The 21,168-nt window shown below is 42.0% G+C and overlaps 1 protein-coding gene across 6 annotated transcripts in view; it reads right to left on the bottom strand.

Annotated features, from left to right (window-relative positions):
- Positions 1-21,168, bottom strand: part of AKAP9 (A-kinase anchoring protein 9) — a 362,315-nt gene that overhangs the window by 163,099 nt on the left and 178,048 nt on the right. For all 6 annotated transcript variants that reach the window (XM_089686483.1, XM_089686482.1, XM_089686484.1 and 3 more), the window contains one exon: positions 10,497-10,714. In XM_089686483.1, coding sequence (XP_089542609.1) covers positions 10,497-10,714 — 218 coding nt within the window. The remainder of the gene's footprint in view (positions 1-10,496; positions 10,715-21,168) is intronic.

A 21,168-nucleotide genomic window follows, 5' to 3' on the forward strand; every position in this document is an offset into this window, starting at 1 on the left:
CTTGGATGTTTTTCTTCATAAGAAAAGGCTTCTGCCTTGCCACTCCATAGCCCATACACATGAAGAATACAGGAGATTGGTATCACATGTACCACACAGCCAGTACTTGCCAGATATTCCTGAAGTTTCTTTAATGTTGCTGTAGGCCTCTCGGCAGCACCCCAGACCAGTTTTCTTCTCGTCTTTTCATCAATTTTGGAGGGAAGTCCAGTTCTTGGTAATGTCACTGTTGCACCATATTTTCTCCACTTGGTGTTAACTGTCTTCACTGTGTTTATTTATTACAGGTACTTATAAAACGCCGTCAATTTATACAGAGCTTTACATATATTGTAGATTCAAATCAGTCCCTAACCCTCAAGGAGTGTACAATCTAAGGTCCCTAACACACACACGCCAATTTAGACAGGATCCAATTAACCTACCAGCATGTCTTTGGAGTGTAAGAGGAAGCCAGAGTACCCGGAGGAAACCCGCACAGGGAGAACATACAAACTCCAGGCAGGTGGTGCCGTGGCTGGGATTCGAACCAACGACCGTAGTACTGCCAGGCGGAAGTGCTAACCATTTAGCCACTGTGCTGTTCCATGGTATATCTAATGCCTTGGAAATTCTTTTGTCCCCTTCTCTTGACTGATACCTTTTAACAATGAGATCCCTCTGATGCTTTGGAAGCTCTCTGCGAACCATGGCTTTTGCTGTAGGATGCGACTAAAAAAATGTCAGGAATGACCTACTAGAACAGCTGAACTTTATTTAGGGTTACTCAGAGGCACTTTAAATGATGGCAGGTGTGTACTGACTCCTATTTAACATGATTTTGAATGTGATTGCTTAATTCTGAACACAGCTACATCCCCAGTTAGAAGAGGGAGTGCACACGTATGCAACCACATTATTTTAGTTTTTATGTTTACTTCCACCCTGCCTAAAAGATTTCAGTTTGTTTTTCAATTGAGTTGTACAATTTATAGGTCACAATAAAAAGGTGGAAAAAGTTCTGAAATGATTTATCTTTATCTCATTTTTTACATCACAGAAACCTGACATTTTAACAGGGTTGTGGACTTTTTATATCCACTGTATATACAAAAACAAGGTATGTAAAACAAATAACACTCTTTTGAAATTAAACCTTTGTGGTTTTTTTTTTTAATAAATAACAAATATCTATGCTTACTGGCTCTGTGCAATGCTTTTGCATAGAGCAGCCCCAATCCTTCTCTTCTGGGGTCCCCCCACCGATGTACCTGGCCCCAACTCTTCAGCGGATGCCCCCAGAGAAAACTGCTTTCCATGGGGGCACCCGTGCAGGCTTGCTCTCGAGCTGCCGTCTGTGTCCACTGAGACAGAGCGGGTGGCTCGACCCTGCCATCCATGTCACAGCATTTGACTGGCAGCAATCTGAACCAATGGTTCCCGGTGCTATCAATCTGGTGGGGGGGGGGGGCAGCACAGAAGGTTTTTCCCAATGCATAGAATGCATTAAGGTGAAAAATCTTAAGGCTTTAGAGCCAAAAGATAAACAAGCAGTGCAGTGGCAGACTAACTGCAAGGATGAATTTTACCTTTCACCTTAAAAGTTCACCTTTGAAGGGACACTAAACAATATCCTTCTTCTCCAACAATAATCCATACACATCCACTATTAAATGGCCCTGTAATCTATTTTTCCTGAAATAATTTCTGTGTTTTTCTTCTTCCTTGTTATGTCCCCTGTGAGCTTTTTGGCCTCTCTTTTTCCCCCTCATTTCTGTAAGTTTGGAATGAGCAGTGCATGTTAGTTGCGGTCATGTGCACACTACACATTCCATCATCCATAGTCTATCTTGGGTGCGGGTATGTTCCTACCCTACACATATAGCAGGACCATAGAGAGCGAACGTAGCCACTCTCTAGCAGGACGTTTGCTCACATCAGCAAAAAAAAAAAAAGAAGTAATTTGGAGAAGGCTGAGAGCAACAGAATGGACTTTTTTCAGGTTAACCACTTCCAGTCAGGACACTTTGACCCCCTTCCTGTCCAGGCCAATTTTCAGCTTTCAGCGCTATCACACTTTGAATGACAATTGCACGGTCATGCAACACTGTACCCATATGAATTTTTTATCATTTTTTTGAGACAGATAAAGCTTTATTTTGGTGGTATTTATTCACCACTGGGAATTTTTTTTTTGCTATGTAAATGAAAAGTCCAAAATTTTTTTTAAAAAAGTGTTTTTCTTATAAAAGAATTATTTTTTTTTTTACATAATGTCCATACTGTCACCCTAGCAGTACAGTGTCCCCATAGTGACACTGTACTACTTGTGGGGGGTGATGAGGATTTTTTTTTTTGTTTACACGGATTGCTTTTACGCCCATAAAGGCTGTAAAAGCAATAATTTCTACTTCTCTCTAGCTGCATTCTTGCAGCCATTGAGAACTACTGTGTGAGCTGTGATTTGGTCACAGCTTGTTACATGGTACAAGGCTGTTGTGAATAGCCTTGTACCATGTGACCTCTGTGATCATTCACAGATTTCACACGTAGTAAGCAATGATGTTAGAAGTGACATCTTGCTTACTACTCTGCATGTGATCACTGATTGGCCAATCAGTGATCACATGATCGGGACCTCGCACAGAGGTTCGGTCCGACGATTGGTAGTACACTGTGTCCGGAGGACACAGCTGACACCGGATCGTGGTGCTGCGCGCTCTTAGGGAGCGCACACAAGCAGGGTGCGGGGAGGCCATTTATAAACGACCACCCGACCCTGCACTGCCACCGTCCAGCCGTTTATATATATGGGCTGGACGGGAAGTGGTTAAGAATACATAACTGAATACAATTTTATTTTTTTTAATCCAGAGTTCAGTGCCACTTTAAGGCTGATGTTTAATTTGCCTTCCCTGGTTCCTGCATTCCTCCTCCTTTCTCATTAACATGCTAGTGACATTTCTACACAACACCCTCCTGTTTTCTTTACCTTCCTTATTTTAGCCCTGTTGATTTAATCATTGGGTCTCTCTGCTTCTATATGCAATGCAGGGAGATCATGGCTGGTGGGAGGGGGGACAGGGCACTATACATAGCTCCTGAAAACATCACAGCACTCTGCCTCAGGACTCCTCTCAAGAGCCTGTAGTAAAAATGTAAACAGTGGGCTGGATCTTGGGAGGAGTTATGCAAATATCAAAATGTTTTGCTAGGTGGCTATCAGTCTGGAGAAGTGGGCGTTTCTAGGTAGGCAGTATTTGGTGTATACCACCCTGGGTAACCCTAACATGTGTAGCCGAACCTTTATGATTGAAAAAAATTAAACCCAATGAATGAAAGGGGACAGTTAAGCTGGGGAAGAAGGCACTAGATGATGCTGGACGTTCTGCAGCCAGGAAATGAGATGGGCTCTATTTGGCTTTATTTGGTGCAGCTTCTAATGCTCACAGTGTGCAGTGAATACAAAGTAAGAAATTTTGGGACAGGAAAAGAGACTATAGAACTGTGCAAGACTGAAAGAAAGACTGGAGTTCAGCTTTAAGGTGTGAGGGGTTCAAACCTCTGTAGGATTTTTATTACACCTTCTATGACCTTGCTAGGGAGATTGTCCTCTCTGTCCTGGTAATCATGTCACCAGAGCAAAAACAGAAGGAAATCTTCCAATAGTGACAACTGTACCTGGGACAAATGTGTAAGTGAAGGCTCTCTCTCATTTGGAGAGATTTCCTCTTCATGTTGTGTCTACAGGATAGGAAGTGAAGAAAAATCTCCCCAGTGGGATGCTTTGCTCTCCCATCACTCTCCTACAGTACATATGGAGAAGGACTCTCCGTGCCCACATGTGTCCGCATAGAGCAAAACACGAAGTACCAGCACATGGAGAAAGTCATATGCTCCTCCATAATGGAAAGGGTGCATTGTGCTCCTGGGAAGAGGTGATAACAAAAATAAAAATAAATAAAAACCTCCTCCTTTGTCCTGCATGTGTAAAGCTCAGGTTTGCTTAGGGAGCACTCCTGTATTGCTAATGCAGACATTCACGGCTAGGATTTCTCCACAAATTGCTAGGCGTTCCTTGAGCTGTTGCAGATTGGTCTTCCATCTCATAGTGTCTGCCTAGTTACTGGGTCAACGCCACTTGGCAAAGCCAATGACATGACACCATTGATCATTTTAGTTACTTTTAAGGGTAGCATTCTTCTCACTGACCAGCAATGTAAGGGTCATTCTTCTCACTGACCACCAATGTAAGGGTCATTCTTCTCACTGGCCACTAATGTAAGGGTCATTCTTCTCACTCACCACCAATGTAAGGGTCATTCTTCTCACTGACCACCAATGTAAGGGTCATTCTTCTCACTGGCCACCAATGTAAGGGTCATTCTTCTCACTGGCCACCAATGTAAGGGTCATTCTTCCCACTGACCACCAATGTAAGGGTCATTCTTCTCACTCACCACCAATGTAAGGGTCATTCTTCTCACTGACCACCAATATAAGGATAGCATTCTTCTCACAAGCCACCAATGTAAGGGTCATTCACTCACTGACCACCAATGTAAGGGTCATTCTTCTCACTGACCACCAATGTAAGGGTCATTCTTCTCACTGGCCACTAATGGAAGGGTCATTCTTCTCACTGACCACCAATATAAGGACAGCATTCTTCTCACAAGCCACCAAGGTAAGAGGGGTATTCTGCTCACTAGCCATCAATGTAAGAGGGGGAGTTCTCACTAGCCACCAATGCAAGGGGGCATTCTTCTCACTGACCCCCAATGTAAGCAGGCATTCTTCTCACTGACCCCAATATAAGCGGACATTCTTCTCACTGACCCCCCAATGTAAGCGGACATTCTTCTCACTGACCCCCCAATGTAAGCGGACATTCTTCTCACTGACCCCAATGTAAGCAGACATTCTTCTCACTGACCACAATGTAAGCGGACATTCTTCTCACTGACCCCCAATGTAAGCGGGCATTCTTCTCACTGACCACCAGTGTAAGAGGGGTATTCTGCTCACGGGCCATCAATGTAAGAGGGGGGGGCTCTTCTCATGAACCACCATTGTAAGGGGGAACATTTTTCTCACTAGTCATCAAAATAGGGGGGCATTGTTCTAACAACCAATGTAAGAGCGGCATTCTAATAAATGACCACCACTTGAATGGGGGGTTCTTCCTGCTGGCCACCAATATAATGGGGTATTCTCTCTTACACCCATTTTAAGGGGGGCTTTATTCTCACTTGGGGGGGGGGAGCATTCTACCCACTAGCCAACAATGTAAGTGGGACATTTTTTCACTGTCCACCAATGTAAGTGGTGAATTCTATTCACTAACCACCAATATAAGGGGCATTCTTCCAACTCACCATCAATGTAAGGGGACCATTCTTCTCATTAACCACCAAAGTAGGGGGCATTTCTCCACTGGTCCCTGATGAATCAGTTTTAGAAGGGGTTTCCCAAGAAGGGTTCCTTTAGGGTAAAAAGGCTGAGAAAGGCTACACTAATATCAATCCTTTGAACACCGGCTCTCGTGAAACCATTTTTCCAACAGCAAAGCTGTAATCATTTCAGGTTCTGCCAAGAACAACCTTCTTTTGATATAGACTATCCTGGCATCCGCCCACACTGTTATTATTAAAACACGGTGCCAGGGAAGATCACAAGGTATGTGACATAAAAACGTATTGGCAGGCCACAGACCAGTGCAAAGTCAACAGAAAATAATTAGTATAATCATAAAGAACAATGACATATGTTTCAGTAAATGCTAGAGTGGAGGATTATGGGAAAATCTTTGCAGATATATTTTACTGCAGTGTGTAGGCACCTCCACCCCTCAGAGCTATAATTGTATCCATACACAACTAAATCCAGCTACAGCCAAGTTTGGAAAGATGCCCAGAGAAGGTAATGAACCAAAGAATGGATTAAATCATCCTTACTTTAAATGCAAGTGAAGCATTAAATGGAAACTGTGGTTAATGTACACGTCTCAGAGATGAACATTAAGGAGAGGTTAAAAGATAAAGTAAAAAAAAAAAAAAAAAAGCCTGATAAAATTATATTTGGGATTTGGATATTATTATCCAAAATCTTCACTAAATGGTAATGTAGGTAGCTCTTAATGTGTAGAATTATGCAAAACCATTTTTTCAGTTTGGCATAGAGAGGGTGGGAAGATTTAGACCAGTAGTGGCACACCTGAAAATAATAGAGGGCCTCAACTGTGGCCTCCGACACTTCCAGAGGGCTGCAGAATAGCAACATGTTGCGTGAGGCTGCCCATTTAAAATTAAAAGGCCGAAATGCTCCTCAACACCCAAAAATTTTTGTTGCATTTTTTGCAACGCACGCTAAAGAAAAACTGGGAGGGATCACTGCTGTCATTGGACAAAAAAATATTTTCCAGCATTGGTGTCATTGACAGCAATAATAATCCCCAGCATTAGTGTCAGTGACCTCATTAATAATCCCCAGCATTGGTGTCAGTGGACACAATAGTAAGCCCGACACTGGTGTCAGTGACCGCAATAATATCCCCCACATTGGTATCTGTGATCACAATAATAATCCGGACATTGGTGTGGCAACACATGGCAATGCACACTAAAGAGAAACTGGGAGTGATCACTGGTGTGTCAACCGACACAATAATATTCTCCAGCATTGCTCTGACAGCAATGAAAAAACCCCACATTGGTGTCAGTGATCACAATAATAATCCCCAGCATTGACATCAGTGACCACAATGCTAACCCTCAGCATTGGTGTCAGTGAACACGGTAGTAAGCCCTACACTGGTGACAGTGACAACAATAATATCCCCAACATGGGTATATGTGATTGCAATAATAACCCCAACATTGGTGTCAGTGGATGCATTGATAATCCCTAGCATTGGTGTCAGTTGCAATACTGGTAACCCCTCCTCCTCCTGCAATGTTGCTCAGCAGCAGTGCTATTTAACACCCCGCTTCCCCACTGGTCGTCAGCACAGTGGCAGTGAAATTAACCTGATGAAACACTCCCACACCACACTCTCTCTCCATAACGAGGTTGATATTATACTTCCCACCTGACAGTACTGTCTATTGCAGTGCCAGATGCTGATACTGCTGAAATACAGCGAATGTTTCAGCATTTGCTGTTGCTCTGCAAAGTGTGCAGGTGCCCAAGAGGCCACCTGTTGGGCACCAATGGGTTAGACCCTCTGTCAGGTTTTTGTTGGTGTCTGCACTGGGGAGATTCAATCCTCTATGTTTGCTGGTGACCACTGTCACTAAGAATGAAAGTGAGGAGGAATCCAAAACTTTAGAGTTGTCCCTACAGCAAGATGTAAGGGTGAATCTTCTAATGGGGAAACTTGTTCCAGGGAGAACTATTTAGGAGGGGAATTTCCTTCACTTTTGAAAGGTTTCTTCTAACTTTAACTTATAATGCTGTAACTCAGAAAACAAAAATGAAACTGCCAAGGATTTTTTTAACCAGTCCCTTCTCTATCCAATACAAAAAAAGCTGAACCAATGCTATAATATGAAAAAGAAGGCATCTTTTTCCCTTTAGTTAAGCTGGCCACAGATGGGTCGAATCTCGTCCGGCTCTACAGGGACCGGACGAGATTCAATCAATCTATGGGCAGGTTGGTTACACTGAAGTCGATCCATTGAGAGACTCCAGTACAAGCAGCCTGCCAAGTTTTTTCTTTCAGTCTCTTTAGCCGCCAACAGTGATCATAGTGTTCTGCCAACAGACAAGGCTCCCTGCCGCCACAACACAATAGCGCTGCAGGAGGGATTTCCCCATCAACACTGAATGTGTGGATGATGGATTTGTGCAATTTTTCGTTCCTGCAACACATAGGACAGGGACAGCAAAATTAGGAGGAACTTTTCTCTGAGCTGTAAATATCTGCTTCGAGGTTATGTAATTAGGAGCTGCAGTGGTAGTGTCCTGGGGTGTTGATGTCATCGAGATCGTTTGTCAAAGTGAGCAAAAACTTTGCCAACATCCATAAAGAGTGCAGAGATGTTGCAAGTCATATGATGTAAAAAGTCTAGTTTTGGATTGTGTAACCCAGAACCCTACTAGGTTTTCTTAATGTCTTCTTCATCTGGTTAAGTGAAAGAACCTGAATGTGCCCCTTCAGAAAAGCCTGGCATCGGAGAGCTGCTCAACTATGCGCAACCTACCTTATACAAAATACAGGGACTGTTACTGATCACTCCCTTTTGAAATTGCTGCTGCTCTGGAAATCATGTTATTTGCCATGCTTCAATACTTTCTAACTCACTGACCAAACAGTGAGAGCTCAGCAAAATGAACTGCAGGTCAGTAACTGAAGCAACTGGATCAGCATGACAGCCAGGCAACTATATTGTAGAAGGAGAGGTGTAGCAATTGTATCTTCCATATTTCTCTAAGCAGGATTTCCTTTTAAGTGAATGCATAGTGTTGTGTATATTTGGTCTTTATCAATAAAACTTAAAATATGTATAATAAACAAATGTGAAAATATGCAGCGCTAAAATACATATGCATATAAATACGAATGTTGATAAACATAAAATTAATAATAAGGCATGATAAAAATAATAATAATAATAATGAGGTAATGTTCCCAACTCAGCGTTAACAATGCCCAGAGGTGAAAAGACTACCCTTTGAAAAAGTGTGTGTTACACGAAACGCGTTAGAGGGTGCCCCTAGCCATTAGCAACACATCGCCCGGGCTCTTACATGGCCGGCGGCCATATTATTATACAGTATTTATAAAGCGCCAATAGTTCGCTCAGCACTGTACATTACAAAGGGGGACAGAACAATACCAATACAATGCAAAACATGAGGGGATTGAGGGCCCTGCTCTTTCGAGCTTACAATCTAGGAGCATATTGGATCTTATTGGATGTAAGTGTCAGTTTTTGCAATTTTTGATGTTACCTTCATTTGGATTAAAAAAGTACTACACTATTGGAGCTTTTCTTCCTCTGGGCTTGTTCTTTGTGCCAACGAGCCCCCCTTCTCCTAAGGCGCCTTTTCCAACCTGGTCTATGCTTATATGAATGATCCCCCTGATGGCTGTAACCTGTATTGCTGGAGGCTGGTAATCTGTCCTGATGGCTGAGATCTATATTGCCGGAGACTGGTAACCTGTCCTGGATGGATGACACCTGGTGGTTAGTTCCTGCCTTGACGACTTCATCCGTATGCAGAGTTCCCATTCCCTGAGCACCTAGAAGTAGGTCCTATATACTCCAACGCACAATCTTTTGTGCTATCTGGTTAGTGCATTATATACCTATTCTCACAGCCACAGCAATCACGGAAGTCGCAATTTATACCATATTGACTATATCACTTATGTCACTACATGCACCTTATGGAAAATAGTCTTTTCACCTCTGGGCGTTGTTAAACGCTGAGTTGGGAACATTACCTCATTATTATCATGCCTTATTATTAATTTTATGTTTATCAACATTCATATTTATATGCATATGTATTTTAGCGCTGCATATTTTCACATTTGTTTATTCTTTACTGGAGGATTTTGAGGTTCTTCCTCTTTATGCTGGCAGCTATCCATTTGTACCACAACCCAGCGCTTCTATATTTTGTCCTTTCTAGCATTTAAAATAAGTAGAGGCTGCTGCAATGGCAGCTATTAAAGCAGAACTTTCCTCATAACAATTTGATAAAAAATAATGTTCTTTAGAAAGGAGCATACATTAAAAATGAATAATTATGCTACCAAAATTAATGTGTGCTGTAAACTGCCTCCAGCATTGCTGCTGTTTCTTCTTGCTGGAAGCTTCCATTTTGCTGAAGCACAGAGTACCTGAGCAGCAGTACAGCTTTAGGCTGTCAGCAGATAGGAATTTTAAGTGGCTCTGATTTTTACCGCAATGCTAAGATGGAGAGCAACTGAGCAGGGTGAGACAGTGTTTTACTGGATTTTAAACAGCATAGGCACTTACATTCAATGTTTTATATACCTGCAAAAGGGGCCAGCATGAAGTGATCTAGCAGGACTTAAAGTGGAAGTAAAGGCAAAACCTAACTAACTCTAAACCTACTCCCACTCACATTCTAAGCCTATCTAGCCCCCAGAACAGCTGGGAAATGCCTGGGAAGTGCTGTCACCCATAGACTTACTATGGGGCTTCCGCTGTCGGCTGCCTCTTCTACACACTGAAGCCGCTGCTGACAGCGCAGTCTGGGACCAAACCGGAGCGACTGCAAAATAGTTAAGTATAGTGATTTTTTCTTTACAGGACTAGATGGATTAGGCTTAGAATGTGGTTGGGAGTAGGTTTTGCCTTTGCTTTCACTTTAATTTTCTAACTAAAGTTCAACTTTAACGTGAACCTGCTGTTTTCCCCTGCATAGACACAGCAAACATTTTCTTTACAGCAGCCTTTTAAAAAGATCCTGCAGAACCAGATAATATATCTGCAGAGGAAATGTTGGCTTTTTTGGATGAGCAGGTGCCATTTTTGTACCTGATTGCTGGTCTCATTGATGGCTTCGAGGAGTTTCTCTACAGCAGACTGAAGTCGCCCACTGATATTCAACACCTGAGCTTCCTCTTCTGGGCCGATACCTATTCCGGGAAAGTCTGCTTCCGTCAGCTCTAAGAGGACATCCAGATCCTCCTCATTGGCTTCTGACCAAAGGACCTCGTCCTTCACCCCGCTACAGGCCTCTGCACCATCGGCATCTAAAATGAGAAATCAAAGAATAAATGGTGAGCGCAAGACAAAAAAAGTAAAAGCAGCTAGCACAACATGGCAAACCCTCTGTCTCCACCAAAACAAAAAACTATAAAAACAATATAAAGCCCTGCACATTGATATTATAGTATCTAAAATGAGAACAACAGCATACCTAGAGATGGAGTGCGGTGAGTTTAAAGCTGAGCTCCAAAAATTTCACAAAAACCACCCTTACAGTAGGCCGCCTGCCCACACTGCAAGGGTTAAAATGCTCATTAGGTTTAGGGGTAGGGGAATCAGTTTAATTTTGACTGTACTTACTCTCTTTCTCTGGCAGGCTTCCTCCACACTGTGTCTTACCCTAGATTTACACCTAAACTTTTTCTGCAGTGTTTTGCAGAAACGCAGTACAGTCCATTTAAAGTGCAGTTCCACCCAAAAGGGGAAGTTTCACTTTAACCCTTTGTCCCCCACTCTCCATTAAGGATTGGCACCTTTGTGGAGTGAGGGAGAGCAAGTACCTGGATTTGACAGGTACCCGCTCCCACTTCCGCTGTGATCGCCTAGGTGATCGGAAGTGGAAGTTGTCCTCCCCTCCTCCCTCCCCATAGTCTTCTGTGACATGTGACAGGTTCCAGAAGATTATGGGACCATTCAGAAAGAGTAGCATTTTTCACACATGCGCAGCGGGCACCTGGCTGTGAAGCCACAAGCTGTCACAGCCGGGTGCCCACACTGAAGATGCTGGTGCCAGGGAGAGAAGACGCTGGACCAAGAGACAGATAAGTGACTGTATTTTAAAAGTCAGCAGCTACAGTTTGGAACTCCGCTTTAACATGATTTCCTGTGGGACAGGTTCACATCTCTGCGTTTTCACCTGGTGTATTTTTTGGAAAAGGTCAGGGAACTTTTTGAATAAAAAACGTCGTGTTTTTGGTTCTATACACTTCAATGGGAATGCTGCAGAAAAGCATGTATTGCATTTTTGCGGCGTTTTTGATGGTTTTGCGTTTAAAATCTGCCTAGCAACAAGAAAAATGAAAAAAAAAAAAGAAAAGAAAAAAAAATGCATCAAAAAACGTGGCAAAAATGCATAAAAAATGCAAGTGCAAAAACGCAACGCAATGCAGAAACACCTTAAATGCAACCTGCATAGGTGTGAACGTTGACTTACTATCAGAAAACAATGGAACACTGCCACTCAGTGGCCAACTCACCACATAACATTGATTACATGCTGGCATGCACTGGTATGATTTGTGATGCAACGTCACTCACACAGAATAGCATGCAAAGGGAAATGAAATTATTTTCAATAGTGCCCGTTTACATCAATGCGACTATGTAGTGCGATTTTGGAAAAGGTTCCTGTGCTACTTTGGTGCGATGTCAGTGCTATTAGGCTCCATAGAATATGCAAACCACATCCGAAGTTGAATCAAAGTCACACTATATAATTGCATCCAAAGTGCATCACAGTAGTGTGTGAATAAAGGCTTAAGTGTAGGTCCCAAGGCCAAAAATATAATTTAATTGCGGATTCAATTAAAAAAATAAAGGCTAATTCAAATATAGTGCAGCAAAACATTTTATTTCAAAAAAGGTCTGGATTCTTTCTTGGATACACAGATTATTATTATTATACAGTATTTATATAGCGCCAACAGTTTGCTCAGCGCTGTACATTACAATGGGAGACAATACAGTAAGAATACGATTCAATACACGAGGGGTTCGAGGGCCCTGCTCCTTGGAGCTTACAATCTAGGAGGGAGAGGATACAGGAGGAAATAGCTGTGGGGAATGGAGTGGTAGGAAGAGTGGAGGAGTTCAGTAATTAGCTGAGAATATAACTGGATATAACATTTATAGGTAAAGTTGATCCAGGGAATATCTGATTACCTCTCGGGGGATCAGGAAGGAATCTTTTTCCCTGCAGGAGCAAATTGGATCGTGCTTTGCTGGGTTTTTTTTGCCTTCCTCTGGATCAGCTGTGGGTGTAGGATTTTTTTTTAACTTTTTTTTTTCTATTGTTGAACTGGATGGACTTTTGTCTTTTTGTAGCCAGACTAACTATGTAACTATATAAAACAAAAAACAATAATTTTCAATGTTTATAAGCCCTAATTCAGTAAATGGGTTACTGCCTATCATCTGCACATTGCACTTAATTGGTATGTATGAACTGGGTGTAGCAACTGTGTCATGAAAACTCGGATTAAAAGAAAAAGAGAAAAAAAAAAAGTGCATGTTCTGTTTTTTGCTGTTGAAACAAACTGATGAAGTCATGTAAGAGCGAGCAAACAAGTCATACAACGGCAGCAGAATTCCCATTTGATGCATAAAAATCCGTATCTGTAGATCTGATGCCTATTTAGGATGCAGTTTCACACAAGGCTGACAGCCAGCAGCTGTAGGTAAACTGCTTTTATTTTTTGACATATGGCAACCGATGCCAGGGATCCGTCTGCTCTTCTACATACGGCAATTTGTATTTTTTTTTTTCCAACGTCTCATCAAAAGCAGTCTTATTATTTTCTTTTGTATATTTCTCATGCCATTGCTGAAATTTGACAGAAGTCCTGGTGATATTTGGCTAGGCTCGTTTCTTTACATTTTAAATACTTTACATCAGGGTGTTCAACCTGTTCCCCAAGACGGCGATGAATGCGGTCCAACAGAAAACTGTAAACTTACTTAAAAATTTAGATTTTGTTTTTACATTTTTTTTGTAAATATGCGTTTACACTTAGCAAACACATGTAGCCGAAGAAAAATTTGACAGTGTCTCCTTACTGGACTTTTAGAAGTTTTATCTTCCCAAAGAAAAATCCCCCAATCACGTCTTATTCATGTCATCAGTTTTCGGCATCACCTATATTTGTGAGCAACTATTATCAATGATGAAGAACAAAAAGAGCAAAATTAAAATCAAAAATTTCTGATGAGCACCTTGAGAATTCATTGAGAATTGCTACTCCATCCATCCAACCAGATATTGATGTGTAAGGGCTCGTTCACACTTGACTGTTTTTTCCAACTCTTGCCAAATGCCCCATAGCGCTTGACAAGCATTGGTTTGGCGTTTGCGGAACGTTTTTAATGCTCCGCAAGCGTCGCATGTGCGGTTTAGCAGCGGTTTCTAGGCGTTTGCCAAGCGTTAAAAACGCCCCACAAAGGCCTATAATGAAGTTTGAATGGAGTTAACGCTCCACAAACGCCGACCGGGCGTTTGCAGAGCGGCACCATAGACTTGAATAGGAGGCTTCAACTCCTGACTCGACCAGAGGCGTCCGTTTTGCCGTGACGCTAACGCTCCCGTTTTAACAGCACCATGTGCTGCAATGTGCAGAATTTTCCCAGGCGTTTGGCAAACGGTAAAAACACTTCCCAAATGCCTGTCTGCCGCCTGCTAACAAGGCTAGTGTGAACGTAGCCTTAGTTCATCAAAAAAGGTGTCAAATACTAGTTTTAGGTTGCCTTCTTTTACTTTTATAATAAAAATATTTTACAAAAAAAATGTTTTATTACTCAGGTTCATTATCTATATCAGTGATCGGTAACTTGTGATCTGCCCGACTTTTTCTGCTCATCAGCTCTCCTTATTGTTCGAGTATTTTATGTGTAGCCCAAGACAATGCTCTCTCTTCTTCCACAATGGCCCACAAAAGGTTGGACACCCCTGATTTACAGATTATCGGAATTTATTTGGGGTAAGCGCTTCCATGTTTTTGAAGCTTACAGTTGCTGAACTTGTCTGAGTTTTTGTATTCTGGCTTTATAGCCGCTTATGCCACCTGACTCTTGATATTATTGACATCATTTAATGCATTTTGCTCTCATTAAAAGTCACTAAATGTATTTTAAATGCAACAAATACAGCACTAGGAGAGAGAGGAGCAGCAGTAAGAGCATATCAGGCAATGCTGCATATGCATATCGATATTATAGACGCACAAGGACCATGCTGACAGAAGTAACCAGCAGAGGGATGACCTTATCAGTATCCTGCTGCTCCTTCACTGTCCAAACATAAGAAAGTAGCCAAGCTGTATTTCTTACAGAATAAAAGTGGATGACCGCACACATGGAAAATCCAGTTCTGATAAAGCAATACACAAATATAAAACATCACAGCCACACAAAACATGGAACAAACATTGACATGTTTCATGCTAAGAGCTCTTAGCGCTCATTCACACCGGTGCCACTTGTCATGCAATTTGACAGTTTCAAATCGCATGACAAGTCTCACCCTATTGTCCGCGATGGAAGCATTCCAATAGGTGCAACTCCGGCTCCGTCAGTCGCTCCGAAGCAGTTTTGTAGGGTGTGACCATCCGTGACGTCAGCACACACGACTGAACCACGTGGTTAGAGCACGTGATTGTTGTTTCAAGATCTTAGTTACCAGTGTGCGGTGAGACTGTCACTAGCTGCTGTGGTTGGTGGCCATTTTTATTGGAAGTATATATACAATGTGCATTACCATGTTACTCAATGTGAGTGCTTTTCTTAAGGGGGGGGGTTTTCTATGGCAATAAATGATTGTTTTTACGGTATCACGCTATGTGGTTGTTTTATTCAGCCCACATATGGAATTGATATTTTTCAATTTGAATGAGGAGGAGATCGGAGTATGAGATACTGATTGGAGGTCCTTTTGGGCTGCTGGCTGATTATCAAGTTCGAGATTTCACAACCATTCATTATTAAGGAGATTGATTGAATTCCTACTAATTTTCCACTGCTGGTTATTCACCAGCTTCTGGTGAGTGTTGAATCCAGTGGGGTGTTAACCACTCCAGGATCACATGGATGGTGGGATCACTTTATCTTAAGGAGACACATACCACTGAAATGAATTGAACTTTTCACATTATAATTTTATTTAAAATTGTTTATGGTGGAATTTATTTTTATTTCCTTTATCCTTTTATATCAATTGGACATGGTTTTTTGACAGAGCACTGTTTATGTGTACTTTTTTTTAGTTCCTGCACTACTTTTTGTGATTTCAGGTGCGACTTGCATAGAAATCTGTGCATGAAGTCGCAGATGTCACACCTGACGTTGCACTGACATACAACTTTGAAATAGTGCGACTTCAACTGAAGTCGCACGATTTCAAGGTTGAACCCAGTGTGAACCAAGGCTTGATCATAACCATGTTTTATACTTACGGATTATTTTAATAAAACATCTGAATTCTCCATGCACTAGTGTGTGGTAATCCACTTTTCTTCTTTAAATTCCTGATGTTGCAAACTGGACCAACACCTTTCTGTGTGGCAGTTAAACCAAAAACTCTATATATCCCCAAGAAAAGTAAAACTTTCACCCTTGAAAGTGCAAATATTATAAACCTTTTCCACAATCTTTTCCCAAAACTTAAATTCTTTACCCCAAATATCCAAATTAAATTTGAACAGAAAAATATCCACAATACAAAGTCCTCAAAATAATGTCCACATTGTTCAATCTTCCAGATGTGATAAGTATCCAATTCGCCACTTCAATCCAAAATACCTCAAAAAAATATAAACTCAATATAGTGCATTTTCTTTCAAATGAGATAATAAATAATCAGTGATTTATTATTATTATTATTATTATACAGTATTTATAAAGCGCCAATAGTTCGCTCAGCGCTGTACATTACAAAGGGGGACAGAACATGTGACAGAACAATACCAATACAATGCAAAACATGAGGGGATTGAGGGCCCTGCTCTTTGGAGCTTACAATCTAGGAGGGAGGGGATGGTGGTACAGGAGGAGATAGCTGTGGGGGATGGAGTGGTAGGAAGAGTGGAGGAGGTCGGCAAGTTAGCAGGGGGTGGGGTAGGCTTCCCTGAAGAGATGGGTTTTCAGGGTGCGCCTAAAGGAGAGGAGAGTAGGTGATAATCTGATGGGTTGGGGCAGGGAGTTCCAGAGGATGGATGACACCCTGGAGAAGTCTGGAGGCGGGCATGGGAGGAGGAGACCAGGGAACTAGAGAGAAGGAGGTCTTGTGAGGAGCAGAGTGTGCGTGTTGGGCGGTACTTGGATATTAGGTCAGTGATGTAGTTCGGGGCAGTATGGTGGACAGCTTTGTACGTCAGTGTTAGGATTTTGAATTTGATCCGTTGCACAATCGGAAGCCAGTGGAGGGATTGGCAGAGGGGGGTGGCGGAAACAGAGCGGTTGGAAAAGTGAATGAGTCTGGCAGCCGTATTCAGGATCGACTGAAGCGAGGATAGCCAGCGGCGAGGCAGGCCAGTGAGGAGGGAGTTGCAGTAGTCCAGTCGTGATATGATGAGGGAGCTGAGGGGATGAGCTGTTTAGTGGTTTCTGGGGTTAGGAACGTGCGGATTTTGGCGATGTTGCGGAGGTGGAGTCTGCACGAGTTTGTTAAAGATTGGACTTGGGGCTGGAAGGATAGGTTGGAGTCCAGAATGACACCAAGTACTCTGGCCTGCGGGGCGTGTTTGATATTGGCGTTGTTGGACATGATGGAGAAGTCAATGGGGGGTGGTGTCTGGGCTGGGGGGAAAACAAGAAACTCTATTTTGGAGAGGTTCAGTTTAAGGAAGCGGAGCGACATCCAATCTGATATGTCGCTCAGTAGGTGTGTGATTCGGGCAGAGACCGAGGGGGTGAGGTCATGCACAACCACTCGTGACAAAAGAAAAGAAAAAAAAAATTTGATATAAAATGAATAAAACACAAATGGTAAACAAAAATTATAAATTATAAATATATTCCCAATTTTTTACAATATTGTGAACAGTACATGTGAGGTGAGCACACGCAACTTGTGATATAGTGAATTAATTCAACAGGTGAAATCACAACAAATCCAAACAAATAACTAGTGATAGGTGCACTAGTCCAAATTGATGCCACCACTCTGGTAGGATAATATACCATTACCCTCTTGCAACTTGCACAGGCGTTTTCAAACAGTCCCAAATGCTAGATGGCATCCCTCTAACGGGAATGTGCAGTGGAATCCTTCCCACTTCCTCACAGGGCATAAGCATAGAGAAGACATTATTTTGAGGACTTTGTATTGTGGATATTTTTCTGTTCAAATTTAATTAGGATATTTGGGGTAAATAATTTAAGTTTTGGGAAAAGATTGTGGAAAAGGTTTATATTACCTTTCTGTGTGGATTAGGGAGGCAGAGGAGAGGCAGATGGGCCTGGAGCAGTGCATTCTCCACCCTAATTATTATTAGATTACAGCAAATGGACACGGATACTGAATAGGACCACACCGTTGGCATAAATACATGATGGGTTGTGAATGTTTACACAGGTAAGCTCCCATAAAACACAGACATCACATGCCTGAAAAGGTGCATAGCCTGCCTTCTTCCTTAGTTTATGTTTCCAGTAAAGAGAATGTTTACTCAATGGTCATGTCCACTATGGTTACAATGAATCACTGAAAGAAAAGGGAATTCCTCACAAAGCTAAACATCTGTCTTGGAGCCTCAGATAATTTGGTTTACACGTTGCCATAGACTTGGCAATGTAATCATCGCAGGGTTTAGCACTTGTGTTGCCGTTATTGTACACACATGTAATCCAAATTATCCAGCTAGAGTTCTGGGTGTTCACGTGTGGGATTGACAAGGCCGGAAGACACAAGATGGCGGCACAGAAGAGATAAGGGTACTCAGAAAAGTTCAGAGAATGTATAAGGTATCCATGCGTGGAAAGGTAAATGTCTATTTTATAAACTGACATTTAATACAAAATTTTATCTGTGCTTTATACTATTTAGTATTTGGGTGACGTTTCTTTTTAACACCCAGCTGTATATTAGCCACAGGGCAGTGAAGAGGAGCCCATTTATTGCATAAAAGTAGGGCACAGGAAAAAAAAAAAGTGGGGAGAGAAAATCCAAGGTACTCTATTATACAGTATGTACAGTCAGGTCCATAAATAATGGGACATCGACACAATTCTAACATTTTTGCCTCTATACACCACCACAATGGATTTGAAATGAAATGAACAAGATGTGCTTTAACTGCAGACTGTCAACTTTAATTTGAGGGTATTTATATCCAAATCAGGTGAACGGTGTCTCAATATTTATGGACCTGACTGTATATAGCGCTAAAAGGTTTGCTCAGCGCTGGGCCCCATACACACAGAAAAAAAATGCTCCAGTGAATTCCTGTGATTGGTTTGACAAGTGGATGTGGATAGTGGTGGCTACTGCACCCATACAAAGCAATGACAGGCTGCCAAAAACATTGCTTGTGTCTAACTCTACAACCAGCAATAAAGTGCAGCTGGGGAAAGATGATCACTCCTGGATGCAAGCTGTTTCCGTCTACGGTCTATCATCCCTTCCATACTGTAGGTAATTGCTTGCTGTTTGATTTCATCCAAATGTCGACAGATAGCCTCGGTAGCTGTCAGCCTGTCATTGCTTTACACAGGAAATTGAACCAGAAATAAACTCTCCTGCGCTCTGAGACCCTGATAAGGGGTGGATGGATGGAACCAGAACTTGAAAAATTCGACCACCAATGCATATAGGGTTGTGCAGCTCTAAACAAGGCTGGGGAAGCCCGACCAGTACTGCAAAGCGAAACAAAACAGAAAGCGCACCAACCTTGCGCATTACCTCAGTAAACCAAAATTTTATTGAATACAGAATGATACTCACAAACAGCGAAGTAAATCAAGCATGCAAGTCCTCAAAGGAACTTAAGAATTAAGAGGCCTGTGCGAGTCCCATCATAGGGGTAGACACTCAGAGTCCAACTGACGCGTTTCGAAGGGCATACTTTCTTCATCATGAGACTCGCACAGGCTTCATAATTCTTAAGTTCCTTTGAGGACTTACATGCTTGAATTACTTCGCTGTTTGTGAGTATTATTCAGTATTCAATAAAATTTTGGTTTACTGAGGTAATGCGCAAGGTTGGTGCGCTGTTTTGTTTCGCTTTGCATTGCTTTACACAGGCTCAGTGGCCAAAGCTGTCTGTATCTACCTGTACATCCAGCCACAGGAAACCTCTGGATTCTTGCAGCAGCTGAAACAATGAATGTATGACATCTATATGTACACATCTTTGTTTACAGTCGTTTACAGGCAGTTGAGTTTACAGACGTTTTTTTGAACGCAACAAACTTGAGTTCAGATGTCGATTTTTTCAGTGTTTCAAATCCAAAATGCTTGTAAACGCGTACCTGCCTTTCCACTGGGAGCGTGCCGCACGCAGAGGGGAAAAAAATGTTCGTGGAAAAAAAAAAAAAAAGATAAATATATTTAAAAAAAAAAAGAAAGAAAAAATACCTAGATCAAGGTTTGATCTAGTTCAGTGCCAGGGTAAGTGTTTGAGTCAAGGTCAGAATCAAAGGTCAAAAGGTCAGGGTCAAAGGTCGGGATTTAAAAAAAATTTGGTATCAGTTTTAGGTAAAAAAAAAAACAAACAAAAAAACAAAATGTGCGCTATTGTTTCTGAGCTGTACTACAGGTATAAACAACAAATAACATACACATATATGGTATCGCTGCGATCGTCAAGAGCTGGAAAATTTATTTTGGTTTGTTCTTTGGTGGTAGGTTATGGTAGTAACAAGAAACACACAGCTAAATAAAAAAAAAAATTTTTCTATTATTTTGGGCTAGTTTATGTACGGTTGATACCAACACATGTCAACAGTGCAAAATTGTGCTTAGGTATTTAGATTTTTTTTACCCTTAGGCGTGAAGGGGTTAAACAGAAACACAAAACACACACCGATCAGCCATAACTTTATGTTCGCCCACCTAATATTGAGTAGATCCCCCTTTTGCTGCCAAATCAGCACTGACCCATCATGATATAGACTCCCCTAGACCTCTGATGCTGTGGTATCTGGCACCAAGTTGTCAGCAGCAGATCCTTTGAGTCCTACAGGTTGAGAGGTGGGACCTCCATGAACTAGCCTTGTATTTCCAGCATATCCCACCAAAGCTCAATTGCACTGAGATCGATCTGGAGAATTTAGAGGCCAAGCCAACACCTCAAACTCGTTGTTGTGTTCCTCAAACCATTCTTGAACCATTTTTGCAGTATGGCAGGTCGCATTATCTTGCTGAAAGAAGCCACTGCCATCAGGGAATACAGTCTCCATGAGGGGGTGTACTTAGTCAGCAACACTGTTTAGGTAGGTGGCATGTGTCAAAGTAACATCCACATAAATGGAAGGACCCAAAGCTTCCCAGTAGAATGTTGTCCAAATCATCACACTTCCTCCGCCTGCTTGCCTTCTTCTCATACTGAATACTTCTACCATTTCTTCCCCAGGTAAGGGACACACACCTGGCCATCCATATGATGTAAAAGAAAATGTCAGATCAGATCAGGCCACCTTCTTCCATGTGGACACGAGTCAGCATTTACACCAACTGGTCTGCGGCTATGCAGCCCCATACACAACAAACTGCGATGCCCATTTTTCATGC

This window comes from Staurois parvus, unplaced genomic scaffold (genome assembly GCF_062004578.1).
Source record: "Staurois parvus isolate SC_StPar_1 unplaced genomic scaffold, SC_StPar_1.0 ptg000400l, whole genome shotgun sequence".
In the NCBI taxonomy this organism is placed as follows: domain Eukaryota; kingdom Metazoa; phylum Chordata; class Amphibia; order Anura; family Ranidae; genus Staurois; species Staurois parvus.